General features: G+C 40.3%; 2 protein-coding genes across 5 annotated transcripts; one reads left to right on the plus strand and one right to left on the minus strand.

The window, feature by feature from the left end:
* Positions 1-9,863: 9,863 nt before the first annotated feature.
* On the plus strand, positions 9,864-17,598 carry LOC115690424 (uncharacterized). 4 transcript variants are annotated; one of them, XM_056306297.1, is made up of 14 exons: positions 9,864-10,002; positions 10,093-10,425; positions 11,982-12,315; positions 12,606-12,679; positions 13,232-13,391; positions 13,509-13,533; positions 13,902-13,991; positions 14,876-15,047; positions 15,129-15,202; positions 15,568-15,637; positions 16,240-16,311; positions 16,392-16,525; positions 16,895-16,968; positions 17,105-17,598. In XM_056306297.1, the coding sequence occupies exons 3-14, from the start codon at positions 12,111-12,113 to the stop codon at positions 17,158-17,160; spliced, it is 1,206 nt and encodes a 401-aa protein (XP_056162272.1). In that variant the 5' UTR covers positions 9,864-10,002; positions 10,093-10,425; positions 11,982-12,110; the 3' UTR covers positions 17,161-17,598. The 4 variants fall into 4 exon arrangements, with proteins under 4 accessions (XP_056162272.1, XP_056162275.1, XP_056162274.1 ...); XM_056306300.1 differs by lacking the exons at positions 9,864-10,002; positions 10,093-10,425 and adding an exon at positions 10,530-10,680; XM_056306299.1 differs by lacking the exons at positions 9,864-10,002; positions 10,093-10,425 and adding an exon at positions 11,526-11,657.
* A 1,386-nt stretch (positions 17,599-18,984) lies between these two features.
* On the minus strand, positions 18,985-24,841 carry LOC115690423 (disease resistance protein RPV1-like). The gene is made up of 4 exons (XM_030616756.2): positions 24,586-24,841; positions 24,182-24,457; positions 22,706-24,078; positions 18,985-19,298 (listed from the first exon to the last, which is right to left on the minus strand). Exons 1-4 carry the CDS (start codon positions 24,826-24,828, stop codon positions 19,223-19,225), a joined length of 1,968 nt encoding a protein of 655 aa, XP_030472616.2. The 5' UTR covers positions 24,829-24,841; the 3' UTR covers positions 18,985-19,222.
* Positions 24,842-24,883: the final 42 nt, after the last annotated feature.

The following is a 24,883-nucleotide window of genomic DNA, read 5'->3' on the forward strand; positions in this document are numbered from 1 at the left end:
GTGATGATGATCGATAATTTTGGCTATGGTCCTCGAGCAGCGGTGCTGGTGAAACAATATGCGAAGCCCCACTTTATCAATTTGTAAAAAGATAAAATATGAATTTTTAGTTATTTTTAAATTTTATATCAAATCTGGTCTTATCCCATCCCCTAGGCCGGATTTCATATCCGGCATTTTATCCGGATGTATTCGGGGTTTATCCAGTTCGGAGAACATCACCAAACACCGGATATGATAATTTGTTATCCTATGTGGACTCAAATCTAGGCTACCAAACGTAGCCTTTCCTCTTTTTGGTTAGCCCATGCTCCACAACCTCTATGGGACATGTAATGTTTAGATGCCCCTATGTCAGGTTTTTTATTTAAGAACTCTTGAGTTTAAATAATATTGAGATTTCTTTCTAAAAAAAAAAGAACTAGGTAGGATAAGCATGCATTATATCCATGTACAAAGATCATAGATACATGTTGTTGAGGAAAACTCCTATTGATTTTGAAGTTGACAAAACCTTCCATGATATTGTAAATCTGATACTTATTCTGAACTAATTTATTCCAGGTATGTATATTCTGGAAGCTCAGAAGAAAGTTATTCAGACTTTACAAGCTGGCAAATACCTTATTGAAGACCCACATAATCTTAGTTCTGAAGACTCAGACGCTGAAATTATTCAGATGCAGACGAAGAAATTATTCAGACGCAGACGCAGAAGTTCTTCAGATGCAGACGCAGAATTTCTTCAGACGCAGAATTCAGAACGAGACATAACAGCTAGTGATCTGGTATGGATTTCACAGAAGGAAAGTTTTGATTGTTTCAATCTAAGGCTATAATTGATTGACAATCAAACACTACGACAAGCATGTATTACAACGGATAAAGCTCTACTTATGGAAACCAAGATTCTAATTGTATGGGCGACCAGAATCAGCGGGATTCAGAATCTGTCATCCAACGGCTACTCAATCCTTTCTATACAAATTTGTCCAAGGTGAAGATTGGAAGATGATCCTCTGAATGCTGTCCAACGGCTAGTTTGGAAGTAGAGGAGTATTTAAGGAGATCAACGAGCAGCAGAAGGAAGTATAGAATCAAGAATCATCAAGTCCAAAGTCTGAGCATATTCCGATCATTTTCTCTTGTCTTTCTAAGCCATACATTAAGATCTTGAGGGACACTTTGTAAGAGTGATTGTGTGAGATAGAGAGTCCTATCATACACAAGAGTGTTAACACTCAGAAGTTGTAATTCCTCTTGATTACATAGTGAAATCCACCCGGTAGGTGTTAGCGTGGGAGAGTGGACGTAGGCTTCCTATAAGTCGAACCACTATAAACTTGTGTCAGATTCTCTATTCTTTATTTCTTACTTTACATTCTGCACATCAAGAGCACCGTCTATACAATCTGTCTTGAATCTGAATTTTATTCAGACTCTTCTGTGATTTGTTTTGTTTCCGCATAAATTCTTAAAATTGTTTAAGATCACCTATTCACTAGGGGTGTGCAACCGGACCGGGTTTACGAGAACCGGACCGGCCCACCCGAAAAACAGGTTCGGGAACCAGGTTCTGTTTGAACCGGTCCGGAACCGGTTCTATTTTTTCGAACCGGTTGGAACTGTCCGGTTCCGGGTCTAAGTGAAAACCCCGGACCGGTTTAGAACCGGTTTTAAGTTATCGTAAAAAACCCTAGCATTGAGAGTGCAAGTCCCCTTTCTCAATCCGCTCGGTCGCTCCCTCCTCTTCGCGAGTCCCTTTCCAGTTTCCTTCCAGTGCCGCTGCTGCCGCCGTCGCCGTCGTCGCCAGCGGCCGCTGCCGCCGCGTCGCTGCTGGCCGCTCGTCGTCATGGCTGCTTGCCGGAGTTCGATTACCTGTTCAAATGCTCTTGATCGAGGACTCGGTCGGGAAGAGCTCGCTCCTCTTGAGCTTCACCTCCGACACCTTCGAGGATCTGTCTCCCACGATCGGTAACGATTTCCTTTTGGTTTTCCCGCCTTGCGGTTTTCGTAATGTGGAGATTGCGGTTCCCTGTTTTCGATTCGGATCCGCGTGGTTGATGCTTAGGGGAAAAAAAAGAGTTTTCTTTGAATCTGTTTGTGATCAAAAAGGAGTTTTTCGTGTGCGAATTGTATTGTTGAGCCGAATTTTGTCCGTTTATTACGCCTTCCGGATATGAAGTCGGGAATTCGGGTTTGACCAATAAACTAGATGTGCTTTGCGAGACTAATGATCTCGGTTTACTTCCCTCTCCCGTACATTCGGTAGCGGCATTGGCTACGCTTGCCATTTTGAGGGTTATATCCGCTTCCTCTTCATCAAAGGAACCGAAAAAGTTCCGGTCAAATGTGTAACATTCTCACCCCTGTTGGAAATGCCGCCTTAAGAGAGTATGTTGCGTAGTTCTTCTACCATGATTTAAGTTGATATTGGTTGTCACTTTTCCTTCACCTTTCCTTGTTCTTGCTTTTATTAATGATCAAAATTTTTGAATGTGCTCTGATTGATAATTCGGTAAACACCGTAGTTCATAATGTTTCTTAGAGCCTCGTTTTTTCTTCCTTTCGCTATGTCAATACAAAAGGGTGGCAGCAATTCTTCAAGAGTTACGTATTCCGAAGATTTGGTGCCCGTATTTTATCTCCTCGCTTATTTTCATCATTATAATTCTCAAGTGCCATTGACACTTGAAGTTGATCCCGAAGCTTCCTTAATCTAATGATGAAACGAGAGGGACCGAGAGAGAAATTAAAGAAAGGAAACGACGGTGAACAGTTGGTTCTAGGATTGGGCCCTGTACAAAAATCCTTCCGGAGACTTTCAAGACTTGTTCCCTTGGAAGGCATGAGAAGACAATTCAACAAGTTCGATGGAAAGCATGTTGATTCTTTAGAAACATCTACTAAGAGTTCTGCGGTGCCTGAAGATGAAGTAATCGAAGCACAATCTCTTGAGATCCAAGAGGGTTCGATGGTATTTCTTTAAACCATTCTCCGACACGAGATAAGGGGTCATCGGATATGACAATGTGCTGAACGATGATGGAAAATAATGGCAAGAAAGGTGGGGATAGCGGGCGTGGCGCGGGTGCCTTATTTACCATCATATGTACCATTTGGGCAGGTGTGTTCGGCGCTTAAGTTTTCATGTTTTGCTATCTCGAGATTTTTTTGGAAATCACCGCAAGGGTGCAGAGGATTTTTTTGATAATGGTAGAGGTACTAAGAAAGTATACTATAAGTTATTAACTAAGTAATGTGGTAAAGTCTGTTTATTTCCGCTGTGGGTGAATATTTGGTGAACTTTCTTTGCTTGGAACAAATGGACAGGATTATGCATTAGCTAATATAGTTTCATCATTTTCATTTTTATTACTTCGAGAAGTACAGAGCACTTGTGAACATGTCAAGGGGAGCATGTCAATTGCTGGACATGGTGCTTGTGAATTGTTTATTTTGCTCCAAATTTCTAAAACCGAAAAAAAAAAAAAAAAAAAAAAAAGGTTATCGGGTAGACCATGTAACCGGACCGAAAAACAGGGTAGGTTCCAAAACAGGGTCTAGGAAAAAGGGTAGGTTCCGGGTTCCAAAACTAGGAACCGGTTGTAACAGGTAGGTTCCGGGTTCCAGGTCTAGACCTACCCACCCCTGGAACCGATCACCCCTACTATTCACCCCCCCTCTAGGTGATCCTTGCTAGCTACATCACATGTCAGGTCCGGCCCAATGCTTTCACATATCACTATGCTTTCCTCACACAAAATCATTTTTCGTTAAGATATATGTACATATTCTGTAACACCTTGCATCTACACTATATAATATTATCCGCTTTGGGTCCTCTGACTCTTACGGCTTTAATACGCGTTAAACAAATATGGAACCCTAAGCTTTATAAGCCAGTCTAGGGGCTTATAAGTCAGTTCAAGACTCCCCCCTAGGCGATGTGGGACAAGAGAGGCTCCCCCTCCCTTCCCTGTGCACGTCCGAGGACTGAGGCGTAGATGCACTGCCATCCCTCCTCCCCGCGCACCGCCGCTTGGGCAGTCACATATTCTCAGTGCCTTTTCCAGTGTTTAACCCAATCTCATGGACCGGCTTTTTTTTTTCTTTTTGAAAAAGTTCGAAAAAATGGAATTCTTCGCATTTTATAGAATCTTATTGCGCAAAGACCCAGCATGGATCTCACGGTTTCTTGAAATGTAATTGGTTGGACATCATAGATTTAGGCTCCGTTCGTTTGGCGGAAAATATTCTCCTTTTGGAAAATATTTTCCGGAAGTCATTTTCCTCTGGAAAATGTTTTTCCGGAACATAATTTTCGGTGTTCGGTGACCAATATGAAAAAGTTTCGGAAAATATTTTTCGCAGGGACGGCGCGAGCGATGGTGGCGGCGGCGCGTCCGGCGGCGGCATCCGAGCGGCGGCGGCCGGCAGCGTCCGGCGGATCGGCAGCGGCGGCCCGGCATGGCCGGTGGCAGCGACCGGTGGCGGCAATCAGCAGCGCGCGGCGTGGCGCGACCGACTGGCCAACGCTTCAGCGTCTGCGGCCAGGGCGGTGGCGGTGGTTGGCAGACGGACAACGCAGCTCGGCGTCCATCAGGCGCACTTGTGGCGCAGCGGCGCCGACCTTAGTGAAGAAGAAGAAGAAGAAGCTCAGGAAAATGATTTAGATTTGAAAAAGCGGATTCATTTTCCATAACAAAGCTATTTTGTGAGGAGGGAAGGAAAATATTTTCTCACGAAAAACGTTTTCCGCCCCCGAACACCGAAAACCCGGAAAATATTTTCGGGAGAATATTTTCCGCCAAACGAACGGGCGCTTTAATATACGAAATACTTGCTCTGCGGCAAGCATGCCGTGGCCAATGTCTTTCAGTCACCAACAAGAGCAGAACCATGAGTTTCATGTTAGAAAGGCCTTTTGATCATCCCCGTCACGCCTCAGTGCCCACCAATTGCAACTTCATTGCCTCAGCGGACCAAAGTCATATTGTGTTAGTCCCTCTCAAACTCACCATGCACCTTCTGTGGATCAAATCATGCGGGAGGGATATTTTACACCTAGTGCGCCTGTCATTGCTTCGAGCATGTTACGCCCGATAAGTTTAAAGATATTAACAGGATGGTGCTTCGACTCGAGTAATATGCCACGGTGCATGAGAACTCACCGTTCGATCAGATGGGTCTTGCACGGAGTCCAGTTTATTCAACGGTACATGTGAGTAGGCCTCACATGCATTGAAAACACCCATATTCTTTTTCTGTTTTTTTCGTTAGGGCAACGATGCCACCCACCTACTAGAATCTGGTGTGCCACTCCCGGGAATGAATGCAGGGCATCATTCCATAGGAATCAAAAGCTTGAGGGCCGGCGTCTCGTCACTATTGCCTGGAGGGGATGGACCATTGGGGCATTATAGGCACGCCATTGGCATCTCCTTGCCATCTCGTGAAGGTCATGATTAAGGACCATCCTAACATAAAGTCTTGCCTGGGTCACTCTTAGTACACTATCGGCGCCTGCGCCTCCAGCTCCTTCTGAAAACAAGAATTTCAAAGATGCAACTTTTCTAAGTTCCTTTTAATGTCTCTTCTCTGAGTTGTCCACGGCTGCTAGTTAGTTATAGGTTTCCAATTTCCATATGTCTACGTCCCAGTCCAGCAATTAGTTAAATACAGGGTCACACTGTTCCTCATGAGACATGCCATGAGCGAACCTTTGACTAACTTGTGCCTTGAAGGTTTGTTACCTCGTAGGAAGAGACTTCTTGGCTTTTGACACGCCATTAGGGCTGTGATGACAAACTTGTACGCCTATGGGTATATTAATTAGTTTTAACTCAATTCCAACATGCTGTGACATATGTAAGACCCTCATGGTAACTCGTACCTCCTGATTGCCTCTCTCTTCATGTCTTTTACCGGTTAGGAAAAACTTGCATATGTTCCTTTTTGACCAAAAAAGGAGAGAGCTCCATATGATTCTCAAGTCAACAAAGTTCTCCTATGCACTGTCACATGTGATACTGCAAGCACTCGGATGTCTCCAACACACAAAAATTGACCAATCGAGCTGTAGAATTATTGAGATGTCGCGACTCAAAGTCTTAGGTTTTGGTTCCCACTTAAATGCAACTACTTGGTGTTATTTTCTAGCAAGAAAAAAACTACTTCGTGTTAGGAGACAAGAAAGTGATCCTTTACAAATCCCCTAATGCCGACGTTGGATGGTTTGCCTTTCACCAGATTAACGAAATGGGTCAATTTGTACAAGATAAGCTGATCAAGAATAGACTAGTACATAGAAAATGATATCTCTCTATATGAGAAGAGGGAATTGATATGGAAAGAATGGGAATAGATGTTTTTCCACAGTTTAGGAGGTCTGCGGGAATGGGGAAGTGAAAAGGACAGGAGAAAATTTTGCTCTGGGTCCACAAAACTTTGATCATTTGGATTGTGTGCAGAAAAGGTGTCAAGTCACACCAAGAACTTGAGAGATTGTTTGTTTGAAAAAATTATGAAAAATTTATGTGCAAATATGTATGTCAATATTTGTATTTCGTGAAAGTTTTAAGTATTTTGAATTTTAAGATAATTATAGTGTGTGTCACAAAATTATGATTAAGCAAAACACAAAAATAACAGACAGACAATCATCAAAATTGTCCTTTTGTCAAGGTTAATATGACAATCTCCAGATTTGATGAATTTCAATCTGTCCCTCCTTGCAAAATTGGCTTGCAGGATCCACAACAGCCACAATGCACTGTGGCCACAGATTTTAAAGGGTCCCTGCTTTCCTAAAAATGAATTCTTGGATGCAGAGGAAGGAGGTGGTGCTGTGTGGCAAATAGAGGACGGCAAGAGAGTGAGTTTGGAAGGATAGGTAGGTCTCTCTTTCATGGGAGTTCATGCCACAGAAAATTCGTTTGAAAAAGGATCCATTCTTCACCTAAATAGCGCATTTTGTGATGGTGGAGAAATCAGTGGAACACCTCATTCTGCTGCGTGAGTGGAGCAGAATAAGATGGTCTTGCAGCTTGGAGAGTGGTTGGAAAGTGGGTGGGATGCACTTGGTGCTGAAATGACTAGAGGCTGTGGCTGTTAAGGAAGCTCTGTTGTTGGATAAAACCAAGACTTGGCGGAGGATTCTTGTAAAGATGGATGCTGCTGTCATTTTGAAGAGCCCGGGTAATCATCCAGCACCAGCAGACCAGTAGTTGAAGGCATCCTTTCCCTCGTCTCCCTCGTCTGTTCTTTTAGAGGCTGATTTGCACAACATAGGACCTCCCTGATACATCTGGATGTTTTCGTCAAGTATCATTCTATGGGAATTCGGATAGAATGAAGGTAATTGCGCCATGGATTATGACACAGGAATCGATATCTCGAGGACTATAATGATGAAAATCTTGACTTTGGTCGTACGGCACTAAATCTAGATCCGGGATAAAAGGAATTAACTTTGTTAAACAATGACAACCCCAACATTTATCCCCGAAGAGGACGGGCAATCAAGATCACAAGAGATCGGCAATGGCTTAAGGTAATACTAATCAATAACCCCAAAATTCATACCTTAAGATGGAAACCAGAACTCATTTAAAAGATTGAAAGAAACATAAGATGGAATGCACCCACCCAACTTAAGGCGACATAAAGATGAAATGCTAAATAATACCTTTACATACTTGTTAAAAACATGATCCACGTAGTTTAGAGAAAGGTAAGGTAACTGGGGGAAGGTGTTAGTGGTTACTTTTAACCCCGTGGTTCATTGCCGCTTTGGGCCGTTGTAGACCAACCCTACTAGGAGCCGACCTACATCATACACGCCTTGTTTAACATCTTGACGGCTAGACAACCCAGAGCCCCTTGTTCCTCCTCGATCTTTTTCTTCCCGGAAGGAGGGAGTATCCCCTTGTAGTTTTTTATATTTCTTAAGACCCAAGTGAGAGATCTTAGAAGAATTGGGCCTTTTAAGAACTTGTTCGCGTTCATCGACAATTCCTACTCGATTTTTGCAGTTTTCATAAACTCTTACTATTCCTTAATTTGATTGATTAGCCCTTAAACAGTTCTCAACATCGACTTAATACAGAGATTCGATCCACGTTAGTGCAGGGTTACATAAATCTTTAAGCAAAAACAGATCGGAGATTATCACAGACGGAAACTAAATCTGGAAATGGAACCATCTTTCGGCGCAATTCCTGAGGGCCCGTCCCGTGCCGTGCACGTGATCCCAGTATCACTTTTCACTTATCACATATCACTACCGTTCCGAGGCGTGCCCATTCTCTTTTGCTCGAGAACCCAGAAGAGAAAACAGCTGAAAAGGGCGCGTAATAGTCAAAGTTTCAGACAAAAGAGAAAAGATTCCACCTAGAAACCAGAGCTGATGAAGAACGACAGACAGACAGACCATTATCGACTCTTTTTGTTAGGTTTTCTATCATCACTTCGTCCTCGCTCCTCAGATTTCTTTGTCTGTTTATGGAAAAGTGAGGGGGGAAATAGTTTTACACGCATTGAATTGGTCATCCTTACAAGCTTTGCCCTGCCAAAAAAAGGGGTGAAAGATGGGTTGCCTAATTTTTTGGAGTTCACATTCCTTGCACGACACATCCCATGAAAGAATTAATCTGGTCCTTTTATCGATTTGTCGGGATCCCAAAAAGTAATTAAGCTCAATTAGATGATTAGGAAAATTCTTTTGAAATTGAATTTATGCTATACATAAACAAAGATTCGAGTTTAAACTGTAATGACTAGAGAATACAGTAAATTAACAAATTACCGACATCATAAAAAAATCAGCGAAATGAGGTAATAGTGATTATTTTAACGTATTTATTTGTGGATACGTTATGGTTGGCCAAAGAAAAAGAGAACTTGCATTGCTCGGATATCTATGCATTATGTAATTGAATCGTGCTTTTTTTAAGGAGTCGATGTCACCTTAAAGAACATATTTTAGAGCTATAATGTAGGCCCGAAAATCACTGCATAAACTTATTTCCATATTTATTGTGGGGGAAGAGTGTAGAAATGGAAGAAATAGATAGATTTTTAATATAGGTGTATTATTTTTTTGACCATATACGTTCAGTTGCGGCGAAGCAACCAAAGAAAAAACAAAAAGAAAAAGAAAAAGAAAAAGAAAAGGCGATTGCCCAAGTTTTGAGGGCATGTGGAAAGTTCCCCCAAGTCATTATTGCCTCGTTCCTAGTAAATTATTGCTTATTGGAACATGCCAGACAAAAGATTACCGCGGGAGCAGTTTAATCATTGGAAATTATTAAATTTAGCGATATGATCAATTTCAGCACTCCACATTGATTTATTGGTATATTGAATTGGGCAGATTATTAGTGGAAAATAGAATTAATGAAAATAAAATCGACAAAGTATATTGGTTTAGCAATTCAATATGCTTTTTTTTGGGGTTAAATTTCAAGTGTTTCTCGTTAAATAGAAAGCAAGCCATGAGACACGGAAGATAGGGCATGAAGGAAGCAAACTAGAAGCCGTTGCAACATAGTAAGTTATAATAAATGCATCTGACTTCAAATGAATCTTTGTGCTAAATTTTATGTTATGTCGCCTCTGCTTACGACACCAACTCAATAGAAGATGAAATGGGCGAGCTCGACAGTTCGTAAAATCGAAATAATATGAAAATCGAGTGAGCACCCCCTGGATTGGAAAACAATCCTCGAAGCATCACTCGAACCAAAATCGCCATTATTAAGGCTACTGACCGCCAGGCATAATCATTTTGAGCATGAATTGTGGAGTCATGTTGGAGTTATACATTAATAAAAAAATTTCCCCAAGAAAAGAAACCCCCAGCCAGAAACATTGAGTGACTGATAATCTTTCGTCACTTTTTTGCCTTGGGTTCATCATCTTTTGTTGGGAAGGAGGCAAACAAGCAATTATTCTCTTGCTTCACAGCATCAGATTGGCATATTCATAAAAAACGGCAGAGTAATGAAATATACATACATCTATGCAGTTATTGGAGTCTCACTTAATCACTTTCGCAGTAACAATAGATTGTTTTCCTTTTTCTGTCAGCAATTTGTCTTGAAAGTAACCCATCTGAGATTCTGAAGCGGAAACAAGAAGCATACGGCGGGAAAAAAAGAAGAAGAAGGCAAAGTAGAGGAGAAAAAGAAGAAGAAGAAGCTACAAAAGCAATCTCTCTCTCGCTCTCTCTCTCTTTCTCTCTGCAATCATATATAAGGTAACATAAAGAATACAAAAGGGAAGTTGCAGAGAGCAGGGAAATGGGAAAAAATGTCTCTCTGTTCTTTCCCAGGGGGTGTTGAGTGAGAAAAGAGAGCTTCTTTGTCAAAAATTTCAACGCCCATTGTGGAGATCTCTCGAGCCTATCCAACTCTCTCATGGGTACTTTCAGTTCTTTGAATCTTGACATTGTTTTCTTTTCCTTTTGAGTCGACCCAAAACTCTTTGAGATGTGAATGCTGAGACTGCTCTGTTTCTTTTGCTTGCGATGAGGTTTTCCTGTGTATTCTCTTGGGTTGCTGGTTTCTTTAGGCGTGACTTTCACAATACGATGAACAATACATTGCACGAATATTTGAGACTTTGGGCGAGTGTGTTGGCATTATGCTGTTCATTTCAAACAAGTTGTTTTTTCAGGTTGATTTCTTCATCTGCCCATCTTGTCTCATTCTTTTGTCTGATTATAAACGTACCTGCGAATTCCATACGATGGTTATCCCTTGTCACATTGATACAACCAAAAGTAATGAATTTGTGATTTTCATCTTCTTGTTAACCAAACTACCTAAAAGTAATTGCTTGAGAATTTCCTTTCTTGCTTGTAACTTCATTGTATTAGTAGCCGATAGATGGGTGAATCCTACCTTTTCTTTTTTAATTTAAAGACATGAATTATTAAGTTGTTGGTGGAGACATCAAAGCTGATGATCTATTTTCCTAGGCAAGGATAAATGCTTGACTAAAGTTTGAAAATTGCCTAATAAACGCTCTCTACTTTGCACATGTAGCTGGTTTTAGGCATCAACCCTGCATTGGAGTGTATCATATCAGCCATATATTTAATAGTTCAGTTTGGGGGTTAGATCGATTTGTCCTTTTCTATTTTATTTTTTTTTGTGAATATGAAGCCTAAACTTGAAGAAGTTTCTTTTCAATGTCCATCTTTTAACGCATTGTAAGGTTTTAGCAAATTCTGCAAATTTAGGATTCTCTGTTGTTTGTTGATGTGAGTGCATTCGGTTCCGAAAATTTGGAACTTTCTTCCCAACTGAAACAAGAATGCCGCTGCCTTTGTCATATCCAAGAAGTTTGAAACAGCTGATCTAGTATTAGAGAAAAGGTCTTCTTTTGTACCATAAGTCTCTACCGTGTTCCAGTATTGTCTCATTGATTAGGTGGGGAAATTGAGTTATAGGAAGTGGTATGTTGGTCCATCCCTTTAGCTGTAACAGTAACTTTAAAGAGATGCAACTTCTTGGCTGCCCGGAATGCATGCATAAGTAGGCACTTATATCATGTAGTAGTCCACATTGGTAGAAGAACCCAGTGAGCCAACTCAAGCTCCCGTTTCGTCATCTTCTGTGTCCATTGTCGAGTCTCATCTATTGGTGCAGGTAAAAGAGTTTCTGTTTAATTAACACATCATAGACCAAATTCTGAGACTAGGCTGGTGTTTAAGTACCTTAAGAAGTCACTGTAGCAGAATGATGTCTGGGCGAATGGACAGGGCTTCATGTGATCGAGTCAATAGCAGATGTATTTGCAAGGAGAAATCATATTTCTAGTTCAAATATTCTGAGAAATCTACATTGATAGCAGAGTTTAATGCTGACTATTTTGTTCATGCGAAGTATGTATTTTGAATGATAAACACATCAAGTGCATATTCTCACTTTTTTCCATTGGTGACACTGCAATAACACAGCCTTTCTTTGCAGACATGTTGTCGCACCTGCCAGCAGATGCAGAGAGTCTTATGGGATAAGGGGCAGCAATTGTTGCTTGGTTGACCATTTGATATGAGCTAACCCATCAACTTGTTGCTTGGTCGTCCAATTATATGAACTATGACGAGTGGCGTTGAAGGAGATATGGAGAGTGGTGCAGGTGTCAGCAGTCTGAGGAACAGCGTGTTCAAGGACTGGTGCGGCCAATTTCGTAGCTCCAACCCTTGGATGGCCAGATATGTTTATGGCCTTTTGTTTCTGGTTGCCAATTTACTGGCTTGGGCTGCTCGGGATTATGGACATGGCCCCTTGACAGAGTTAGAACGTAAGGTTGCTCAACACCATATAGTGGCAAATTCTCAATTTTGAGTCTTGATTGCCACTATATGTTAGTTTTCGAAGAAATTTTCACAGCACAGGTCACCCTCATGCCGTGGCCATCATGTGTTTATAATTCCCATTTCTTGATAAAATGTGATTTCATAAATTTATTTCTCAATTCATCCTTATTATCTGATATTCAGACAAGATGGAAAGCCTGTTGCTAACCTAGGGTCTTGTTTTCCTTGTAAATCTTTTAGCAATGGTGCTTGAACCGATATTTTGTGACTGCAGGATTGAAAGGCTGTCATGGAACGAAAGATTGTTTTGGTACAGAAGGGGTTCTGCGTGTGAGCTTGGGATGCTTTGTATCCTTTGAGTATGGATATGGAATTTCAATACGTTTTTTCCCTTCAATCTTGACTTGTAAATGATTTTGATAAAAGTGAAAATTTAGGCTGTGTAGCTCTGGTGTCATGATATTTTGATGAAAAAACTAAAACTGCTGGATATGCATTCTTCATAATCTAGAAGGAAGGGAGATGATGTCATGGTGCAATTCTTTCCATCAGACTGGTAGATGACATTTTCACATAATACATATGGCACGAGCCCTCCATTATCCATTTCGGCTGCAGTCATGTGGTTCTGGCCAGGTCAGGATTATTCTTAACTTAAACAACATATCACAATCTAATCAACCAGACAATGGAGGAGCGACGTCTTAAGTCGAGAACTTTGAGTTATCCCTGATGATACATATACATCACTTTGTTGATTGTTATGAACTTTAATATGTTGTATTAGCAGTTTCTCGAACAAACTTGCATTACGGAGCTATCCTTAGTTTTTTTTTCTTTTCTCCTTCTTCTTCAGTGCACTGTTCAAATAGATTGTACTAGGCCTTGACATGCCAATAGACATTTTTCATCATTATGTTCCTATCAACCATGGGCACTAAGAAGCTGCATGTGGCTAGAGATCTGTGGCACTCTGGATGGTGGTCTGTCAAGATTATTCTCTTGATTTCCTTGACAGCTATTCCCTTTCTCGTCCCTACATCTTTCATCCTGCTTTATGGTTAGTCAATTCTTCATTCTCCCAGAAAACTACTCCTAGCACTCTTTAAAAGTAAATTTTTTTGTTGGCATAGGTTTTTCTTCTGAAAATTTACTTTGATGCCTTCTCCTTTGGCAGGGGAGATTGCACATTTCGGTGCCGGGTATTCATCTAACCTTTAGAATGTTTACTGTCTTTGAAATCTGTATGCTTTCTGCAGAAATTATCTTCAGGAATTTGTTGCTTCTTGTACTAGTCGGGTTAAGGTTTTACCAATGTGGAGAAATTGCGCTTTAACAACCCAAACTTCACCCCTCTCCCACTTAAAGCATGAAAAAGAAAACAGTAGCAGTTTCAAACAATAATGGGTAATGGAAAATTTCATAGCGAACACTTAAATCTAATATTGTATTTTGGTGCAAAAATTTGAAAAATCAGACTCGTAGAGTGCAACTTTTAAACTTTAGTGTGCTTTAGCTGTTGGGGTTTTGATGGGTTTCCTGGATTTAACTTGCTTCATATCATTTGCAGGGTCTTTCTCCTCATTCAGCTTATAAGTGTGATCAGTTTCATTAAATGGCTGAATGATTGCTGTGAGTCAGACAAATACTCAGAAAAATGGTGAGGCACTCATTCCCTCTGCACCCAGTAAAGCAAACTCACCAAGTTCATTAAATTTCCACGGAGGAGTTTCTTTAGTGCATACACTTTTGGGAGCATGTTGATATGATTTTTTTGGCGCAATTTGTGGCACAAATTTGTGCTGAAAGGAACCAACTAGCATCTTCGGGGCTTGAAGGATTTGGAATTCAACAAATTCCTTCTCATTAATGCCGTTGGAACATTTATGCAGCTAGAAAGCTCCTGATTCTCTTTCTCCAATTGGGATTCCGGATTGCGCTTTGCATGATTTCAATCAACTGCAGCTTAATAACTGTACTTCCCAGTAATTCCAAAAATCAATTACATGATTTCATTAAAAAGTTTAGGAAATACTCGGATCAAGAGGATGAGTAAAGCTCATGGATTGCATGAGCGGATTTCACATGGTACCTTCCAGAATAACTGACTTACACTAAAGAAAAATCGCCTAATCAATAAATTATGCATGCCTTTTATCACCAGCACAAACACAAAAGTAAGCATATATTTCTCCAAGTATACCTTACTTGACTGGCTGAACTGCATTCAATTGATAGACACCTTTTATATATGATCTGTCTATTAGACACACCCAATCATCGGCTCTACTTCATTCTGAAATGCATTTGCTACTCAAGTCAAGAAGCATTAATATTTTCCCTGTAAAGAAACCATTAACAACCTGGACTGGAATTGTTCAGCTTTTCCCCTTCTCCCTTATGGTCCAAATTTATTGACTTGGTTGTTTGTTGCTGAAATTAAAATGTGAGCTGAATGACCTTGTCAAAATTTTGTTGAACGTTCTTATTCAGTTGATTTCCTTGTTCTTGCTGGCAATGACCTTGTCGAAATTTTTGCTGCAGTCACATTCATGTAATGCTACTCGCGACGACTGCTTATCTTGTTTGCATTGTGGGGATCATTTTAATGTACATTTGGTATGTACCAGAGCCATCGTGCCTCCTCAACATCTTTTTCATCACTTGGACTCTAGTGCTCCTGCAACTGATGACCAGCGTCTCTCTTCACCCAAAAGTGAGTCTTAACTGTCTTTTTTCCCCTAATCTTTTAGTTGCCAATTTGAGTAGTAAAATCTAATCTGTCTGGTGGAAGTAGGTGAATGCTGGTTTCTTGACTCCGGGGCTCATGGGACTCTACGTTGTTTTCATTTGCTGGTGTGCAATCCGAAGGCATGGCTCCAGATAACTCTATTACGAATCTCTCATTATAAGAATAAGAATATAAGACGGGAATTCAGTAACATGCAATAATAGCTGGCCTTGTCAACTATATCAGCACTTAATTATGATAAAGTAATCTGCTGCCAGGATCTTGTTTTGCATGCTAAAAATTAAAGGTCGATACAAAGGCATCACTGAGAAAAGTTGGATAATTAATGAACGTCACTACCATGTTTACTTATGTCAGACTCAAATATAAGTTTAAAACTCATTCTGTATCTTCAGCAGACGAGAAGCTCCTTTTGTACATATGAATTATGTGTCATGTCTTCACTATTCACAACTTCGGTTTTATCTGATGTTTTGATTGACAGCGAACCAGCAGGGGACCGTTGCAACAGGAAAGCTGAAGCTTCCAACCATACAGACTTCCTTACGATCATCGTAATATTCTTATCTTTGTTTTCGATGATACTTGATTTTGATAATGAATTCAGACACTGATGCTCCAACAGAATACAACTTGAGAGCTGTCAGCTCTTGATAATTTCAGTTTACAATGTCATCCTATTATTCAACTTCTGTAGAAACTGAGCTTATTCCATATTTGTGAAATTTCTTTAGCTAAGAAACTTGAAAAATGCATATATTGCAGCCAATACCCAGGGTGAATTCATGTTAGAATTTGAATTGCTGAAATACCTTTCCAAACGTTCTTTTTGCCATACTCCATAACCATAACATGTGACGGATCATGAAAGTCCAAAAAATTTCCGGAATCTCAGCATAGTACAGAACACTGATTAACAACTCATGCTTTTCTGAGTGAACAATGTGGGAAAACTGAGTAAGGTCCCAAATTAGTGCCAGTTCTCAAAATCTGCAAAGGCTTGGTTAGATGAGATTTTTATAGCACAAATGAAAAAGCCTTGGGCTGAATATTGCCACTGCAGCTAGATCTCAGAAAGCGCTCTGCATGAATCTCTTTCACGACAATTTTCTTTTGGACAGACGAAGTTCACACATTCTCACTTGTGTGGATGCAGAGCTTCGTAATTGCCCTACTCGCAATGGTGATTGCAACCTTTTCAACAGGCATTGATTCTCAATGTTTTCAGGTATGTTCCTCAATCGGCGAAGCATCTCTTCACTGACTTTATCGAACTTCAAGAAGATTGATTTTTTTTTTTTAATGCAGTTTAGAAAAAACGACTCGAAGAGTGAAGATGACGTTCCATATGGCTACGGCTTCTTCCATATCGTTTTTGCCACGGGAGCCATGTACTTTGCTATGCTGCTGATTGGTTGGAATACTCATCATCCCATGAAAAAGTATGCTTCCCCTCTTGCAGATGTTTAACCGGCATTGACTATTTGCATTTCTATTTCTTAGGATAATCTTTTTTTTTCCCGTCCTAATGCCACATTTCCAGCATTGGATGTGGCTTTTATAGGAAAAACCCGTTCATCATTGTCATCAACATCTGCTTTGGTAGAGCTTTTATCAAGTTGTTTAATATGGTTCCTGCATTTGCTTATTTAGTACTTTAGTAATAGTAATGCTCTTCATTTGTGAAGAGTTACTGTAGCTTCTTCACTGGCTCATATGTTTCAAGTGAAAAGCCCGAGTACCCTTGACAAGAAAGAAATCCCTGACTAAAAAGGCAGTGATCTCATGCTCTTGCTAGCACCCTTTTGCAGGTGGACTATTGATGTGGGTTGGACAAGCACTTGGGTCAGAGTTGTGAATGAATGGCTAGCGGTTTGTGTTTACTGTGAGTACCCCCCAAAACAAAAACTAAGATAAATCTAGACTGTTAAAACCTCTGATCTCTCTTTTGAAGATACTTCATCCCAAGTGAAGACCGTTAAAAGTCAGATTTCTAACGAATGAGTGCAATCTTGATGCAGTGTGGATGCTTGTGGCTCCAATGCTATGGAAATGCAGAGAATTTGGTGGATTTTAATGAGAAGTTTGGAATGTCCATGAATTCTTTGGCTAGTGTCGGTCCCATTCAGTTGCTGTCCATGCAACATGAGTTCCAAGATGCGACTAGCACAGGGAGCTGTCCTCGGAGGCTCAACTCAACCAGAAAACTAACCGCGACCATGGACTGGAACGCGATCCATTTATGGGTAAAGTCTATCTGCAGAGGAAAAAAGGGAAAAGTAGAAAATAGAGAATGGTAGTAGTGGTTGACAAGGCAATGCATTTTGCCCCTGTAGATATACTCGCATAGGAATGCATTTGTTTGTACCATACGAGAGATTGACATTGCCAAAGGGTTTTTTGTGGTGTAAAAGTTTTAGCTGATTTCAGTACAAAGAGCATTTGTTTAGCTGTGTATGGAGGACACGGGAATTTTTGAAAGCAAGCAACATGAACCGTGACACTTTCTCAGGAATGATGGTAAGTCTGTAAAATGAAAAGGCTTCCACACAGACATGTTCAATAAATAAAACACTCTCCCAGCAGACAAAACCTTTGTTTACAAAGGCAAGAAACATGAACTGTCGGACTTTCTCGAGCAAAATCACGAACTGGTAATTTTCGGATACTCCCAACTGAAAATTGACCCATAATAATTGGGCGCAAGAGGGCATTTTCGTAATTTTGCACGGAACGTGCTTTCTTGGCCCTAGTCAGTTTAGCCACTATATTAAGGGAGTGTTTCTCTGATTAAATGCCGCAAATGATGTTTAGGGGGCAAAGATATACGCGGTTGACTTGTTTGGTTATATTAGTGCTTTAACCAGGTATGCTCTCTGTAACATTTACAGGCGTGGTTTCCGAGAGGAAAAATACTATATCATATCATGACCCGTGTTTTGAGAATGGATAAAATACAATTATCTTGAGGCATGTTATTTCATAAAGCTGGATTAGGCACTGGATGGATTCTCAACTTGGTGGTTGTTTTGGATATGCACTGAAAATGTATGAGGGTAAATTTAGTCAAATGATATGTGAGTATGTTGCATATGATATATGGATATTGGATTGGTACTCGTGGTCCACCTACGTATCGGAATATGATATACGTTCACTGACTAGTTATGTTATGTGACTTAATCATAACTGATGTGATTTTTGGGGTTTAACTGTAGTCGATGTAGATTTTGAGCCTTCTCACATGGTGAAGTGTGACCTTAGTGTTCCGACATGAGCTACGGATTTGATATCTATATGTTGAGATATTGAGGTGATATATAATATGTGATGATGCATTATATGATATAAATGTGAATATTTGTGTTAGTTTGATATTCTGCATAATCGATATAATATCTGCATCAGCCATTGCTTGATCCCATAGAAGTGGTGATTGTCACATACTGGTACGTGGTTTTTCTCACCTCCTTTTATTATCAGTTCAGGGCCGAACACGAGGAACATTAATCGAATGCACGTGGAGAGCGGTTTGGGGTGGTATATATGAGAGTTTACTTCAGAATATTGAATAAATTAAGTTTAGTGAATTGGGATTTGCGAATTTCTAATTTTGGTTAATTCATGATACAGTAGACCTTATTATAATATCCATTCACCGAAGGGGTTTATTCAGTCAATATATTTTCGTAAAAAGACTTATTTTGGTTAAAGGTTTTGTCCATTCTTTCGTAAAGGATGGCCGGGTCATTCCACAAGTCTTGGATATAGAATTTGGGATTGTGACAAAATTATAAGCAGAATGAATGCTCAAGATATTCGTTTTTCTCTTCAAGGATAAACTACACAGCAGTTATGGTGGGAGAAGAGGGTTATGAATATTATCATGAATATCTGATTCCTTTGGGACTTCTAATCTGGCAACAAAAGTAACAAATGATAGAGGCTCCATGACCCATGAGAAGGGAAAAGAAATCCTTAAAAATAACATGTAAATGAGTATACATGAGTAAAAAAAAATCATTATTTGCGTGAAATTTTCCTTGAAACGACGTGAAGCAAGCTCCACAAGCATGATGGAATCTTGCTCGATACAACACGAAATACAGAATCCGCAGCAACTATTGTACCTATATTTCTTATAGTTCGTACGATGTAACAGAGTAATTGTCAATGCGATCACTCCGGAAAGGTTTGCTGTCGATGTATAGTAGACTCTCTTATCCTGGAGATTGTTAAAGAAGATAAAAAATCAGCTATCACAATTTTCTGATTTTACAGAGAGAGATGTAATAGAAGACAAAACAAAATATTAACAAAAACTGTCAAGAACAAGCTTAATAGAAACCTGTTTTGAATTGCACACAAATGTGCAAAAAACTGACTTGTTCCACTTCCGAGAAAATAGCTAACAAACTAACTGCCTAACATATCAAACTTGACTGCAAAACAGAAAAGACTAAAACGACAAGAAAAACAACAACAGCACTGGGACACAGCTCCAACAAACTCCTCCTTGGATCAGTTGCTGCTGCAAACTCTAATTTTCTCCCTTAACAGCTCAAATCTTTCAACCTGAAGTGGCTCTGTGAACATGTCTGCAAGCTGATCTTTTGATCTATAATAAACCAACTTAACTTCATCACTTTGTTGCACTTCACGCAGAAAAGAAGAATTTGATCTTAAAATGTTTGGTTTTGCCATGGAAAACTGGATTCTGTAATATTGCTAAAGTAGCCTGATTGTCCATATAAACTTCAATGCAATCACCAGAACTCAACCACGGATCCTTCATTATCTTCTTGACCACAAAACTTCAATGCAAACAGACCTTGCTTCACCCTCTCTATCGGTTCCACATCATTCCCTGTCACCAACAAATCATCCACATAGAGTGACGAGAATTACAACGCCGTGATTCACCTTCTTGACATAAAGAGTGAACTCACTCAAGCTTCTTACAAAGCCAAAATCCTGCAAATATCTGTCTATCTTTCAATACCAAGCTCTTGGAGCCTGCTTCAGTCCATGTAGAGCTCTCCTCAATTTGTATACCTTCTCTTCTTGCCCTTTGGCACTGAAGCCTTTAGGTTGTTCAACAAAATCTCCTCCTCGAGCTCTCCATTCAGAAATGCAGACTTGACATCTAGCTGAAATATAGGCCACCCCTTCTCTGCTGCAACAGCTAATAGTAGCCTGATTGTATCAAGTCTTGTAACAGGCGCAAAAGTTTCGGAATAATCTACTCCCCATATCTGAGCATAGCCTTTCACAACTAGTCTAGCTTTGTGTTTATTGACAGAACCATCAGGATTAAGTTTTGTTCTGAACACCCACTTAACCCCAATCACATTCTTGTCAGATGGTCTGTCAACAAGCTCCCATGTGTGGTTTTTCTAAATCATTGTCAACTCCTCCTGCATTGCTGCAATCCACTTCTGATCCTCCTTAGCTTCCACAAAATTAGTTGGTTCAAGCACTGCCACATTGCTTCTTTCATAAACTTCAGTAAGTGACCTTGTGCCTCTTACTGGCATATCATCCATAGTATCTTCCAATCCATTCACAACTTCATCAACCTGTACAGTTGTTGCAGGTTGTTGTTCTGCAGATTTCTTCTGTCCTGCATTCTTTTCTTCCATCTAATTCCACTCATCTTCCTCTAGAAAAACATCTCTACTCACAGTCACCTTCCCCGTCATAGGCTAAAAAATCCTATAAGCCTTTGATTGGAGACTGTATCCAATGAAGACTCTAGGCTCAGCTCTTTGATCCAGCTTGTCCCTCTTGACCTGAGGAACATGCGTATAACACAAACACCCAAAAACTTTTAAGTTCTTTACATAAGGTTTAACACCATACCAAGCTTCAAAAGGTGTTGAGCTCTCTAAGGCCTTTGTGGGTAATCTGTTCAACAAGAACACTGCAGTACTAACTGCCTCAGCCCAGAACTTCTTAGGTAACATCTTCTGTTGCATCATACATCTGGCCATTTCCATAATGCTTCTGTTTTTCCTCTCACTGACCCCATTCTATTGAGGTGAATAGGGGGCAGTGAACTGCTGCATAATGCCTGCTTCCTCACAGTTTAACTTAAACTTGTGAGCAGTATACTCAGAACCATTATCAGACCTGAGCATTTGGATTTTCTTCCCACTCTGATTCTCAACTAAGGCTTTGAACTTCACAAACACATCAACAACTTTAGACTTGGCTTGTAGAAAGTAAATCCAGGTCATCCTAGTCATGTCATCTGTGAAAGTAATGAAATACCTGCTACCATTGAGAGATGACTCAGACATAGGTCCACATAAGTCTGTGTGGACTAATTGCAGCTTCTCACATGCTCTCCAGCCTCCTCCTTTGAAAGGAAATCTGGCTTGCTTGCCAAGAAGACAAGTTCTGCACTGTGGAAATTCCTCTTCCAAACTTGGCAAGTCATCTGCCAAGCTATTCCTTTGCATAAACAACATGTTCTTCCAGTGAACATGTCCAAGCCTTTTATGCCATAGCTCTGCATTTTCTTCTTTGCACTTCAAAGCCATTTGTTGCATTTCTTATGGCTTGAACAGGAAGCACTTGTCCTTCATTGTCATTCTCAACACTTCCTTGCTATCTGCATTATCAATAAGGCATTCCTTTCCTTCAAACTTCACCTTATAGCCCCTCTCAACTAATTGGCCAACACTCAACAGATTCTGGTCAATTTTTGGCACAAAGAGAACATCACTAATCAACTTCACCTCCTGATTTCCTTCAATAGCCACTGTACCCTTTCCAATATACTGTCCATTGCCAATTCTGACTTTGGACCTGACTGGCCTGTCTAGACTCCTAAACAGCTTCAAATTGCCAGTCATATGATTGGTACAGCCACTATCCACCAGCCATGCATCATTCTCAAGAGGAGAACCAGAATAGGAAGCCACAAACAAGCATTCTTCCTTAGTCTCATTCACTGCTATCTGTGCTTCTCCTGCTTGCTGGTGATTGTTCTCTTTGCAGATTGCTTCCATGTGACCCATCTTGTGACATCGTTTGCACTTAGCATCAGGCCTCCTCCAGCATCTAAAGGACTGATGAGTAGTTCCACCACAGTGTTGACAAGGCTTCTTGTTCTTCTTCCATTTGCCAGACCCACTAGAACTTCCTTCTTTCGCTGCAAACTTGGAGTCACCTGCATTTCCTTTGGACTGATTCCATTTCTTCCCTTTTCCTCCATCATTGAACTTCACTTTAGCTTGCAGTGCACCCTCTACAGGCTCTTCTCTTCTCATCAGTCTTGGCACTTAACAATTCTGCAAGCTTTATGTCAGCTAAATCTTTTGTATTTTCCAGAGAAGCTATGGTGGCTCTGATACCAATGTTAAAGAAGATGAAAAATCAGCTATCACAATTTTCTGATTTTACAGAGAGAGATGTAATAGAAGACAAAAAAAAAATTAACAAAAACTGTCAAGAACAAGCTTAATAGAAACCTGTTTTGAACTGCACACAAACGTGCAAAAAACTGACTTGTTCCACTTCCTAGAAAATAGCTAACAAACTAACTGCCTAACAAATCAAACTTGACTGCAAAACAGAAAAGAAAAACGACAAGAGAAACAATAGCACTGCGATACATCTCCAACAACAGAGATTGCTGTATCCTTGCTTGTGTCCTTTTGAACATCCTCGTGAATATTATTCCCAAGCAGCCATGGATTTCTAGTTCAGATGTGGAATTCTCTCCCAGTATTGCCCCCAGATCGTTAGAGATATACGACGTCGTAACCAACGTTTCGAGTTCTTCCACCGAGAAAGGACATTTGAAGCTCCCTGCTACTATCTCTAGTTCACAAGCTAGAACCTCCGAACCACACAAAGTCATTGAAAGCTCAAAAGAAAGCTCCGGCAGCTGTTCAAGCTCCTTGCGAATTTGCAAATCCTGTGGACTCGATGACAACAAGTTTTTCAACATCTGCAGACAATGGTCACATGATCTTGAACAGAATCGCTTGTTTGCAATACTGGCAATTTTGACCCTCAACCCCGGATTTGTTGGGGGCATGCAATAAACTAGTAAGCGGCTTACGAAACATAAATTCATTGCCCTCATTCTGTTCAACAGGGAAACAAGGCTGTAAATCTGATTTAGAACTTCTCCGATTGAGCTGGGTATTTGTATGATCCCCCGGCCATACAGGATGGCCAGAATCTTTGACGCAGGACGTCTTGTCTTTGGAGCGTTAAATATTGTCGAGACAGAAATCTGTTTGATGTAACTAGGCATACATTGGAGATCGACATCATATACTGTTTCAATCATCCCGCACTCTATAAGCAAGTCAATAGGATATTCGGAGAGTCTCAAAGAGGATCCCAGCTCCCCTCTGCTCATAATTTTGGCATACGATTTAGGTCTTTGAGCACTCCAATAGCTGGTGAATCTTTCTCTGCAGTTTTCCAGTTGGAATCTAATGGCGCTACTGTTAAGTTTTACCACTACATTCGCCAGGTTTTCGATCGATAGAGGTAGAGCTCTAATCAATGTGCCGGACAAATCCAACTCTACCAATGATTTCAACTGCCCTATCGTGTATGGAAGTGTCTGCAGCCCTGTACAGTTCATTAAAGACAAGTACTTGAGATCCACTAGCTCTGAGATTTCCTGAGGAAGTCTATCAAGTCCTAGATCTTCCATCACTAGCCTTGACAGACCTTTAAGATTACCAATCCAAGGTGGCAAATTACGAACATATTGGCACTGAATTAAGATAAGCTCTCTCAGGGAAGATAGACAACCAATTTCCTCGGGCAAATCTCTCAGACGAGGACACCATTTGATCTTCAAGCACTTCAGTTGCTCCAGTTTTTCAATTGAGCCATTAATTTCATCCAAGTTCTCACAATCTCTGATGATAAATCTCTCTAAATTCAAGCATCCAACGAAGTCTGGTGTTCTAGTTAGAAATTTACTACCTTTGAGATTTAATACCTTTAGTTTACTTCCCACCTGTAAAACGATCAAATTAGTATCATCAGAACACATTGGATCGAGGAATTATGGCATGTTATCATATGATGAGACTGAGTAAATGCACGGACTGAGATCATACCATGATTTGGACCCATCCGCTCCATTCATCTATGATAATATTGCCCGAAAGCTTGAGAATAACCAGGCTCTTTAGAACAAAATTGGTTACCTGAAGTTTTGAAGGACAGTGGTGCCAACAAAGCCATCTTAACTCTGGAAATAAATTCTCAAAATCTCCAGTGAAGTTTCCGCCGTCCAATTCAAGGAACCTTGTTTTTGAAAGATCTGCAAAGTCTTCACGGGTAAAATTGTGTCTAGATCTCATTAGTGCGAGCGCTACTACATTATCTGTTCCCTGATAGTATAAACCAGAAAATAGTTAGCACAGGCATCAGGTTATATGGTGAATTTTGAAACACGGTATATATATCCTCTTCAATTTTTTCCTGTAGAAGAAAAGGCTGATTTTGCATTGGTTCTTACCTTTCTTGCCCGTACTATGTCTAAGGCCATTTCATGTAACCACAATCTGCTCCGACCTTCAGGATTCCTAATATTCTCCTGACGAACAATTTCTCTTCCGAGATCTCTTAATTGAACATGCATCCATATTCTATCGTGGTCAACAATCTTGATCAATGACTTATCAATAAGAACCTCAAATTCAGCTTCTGCAAAAAAATTGCAAGATTCCCACATGTAAAATGCCTCAGTTTTTCTCTTCATCACAAAGAAGCATGCAATATCCAGAAAAATTTGTTTCCCCTCATACTCCAGTGCA

Source organism: Syzygium oleosum, unplaced genomic scaffold, assembly GCF_021117445.2.
Source record: "Syzygium oleosum isolate NSW1041296 unplaced genomic scaffold, Sole_v2.1 Sole_v2.42, whole genome shotgun sequence".
Taxonomy (NCBI): domain Eukaryota; kingdom Viridiplantae; phylum Streptophyta; class Magnoliopsida; order Myrtales; family Myrtaceae; genus Syzygium; species Syzygium oleosum.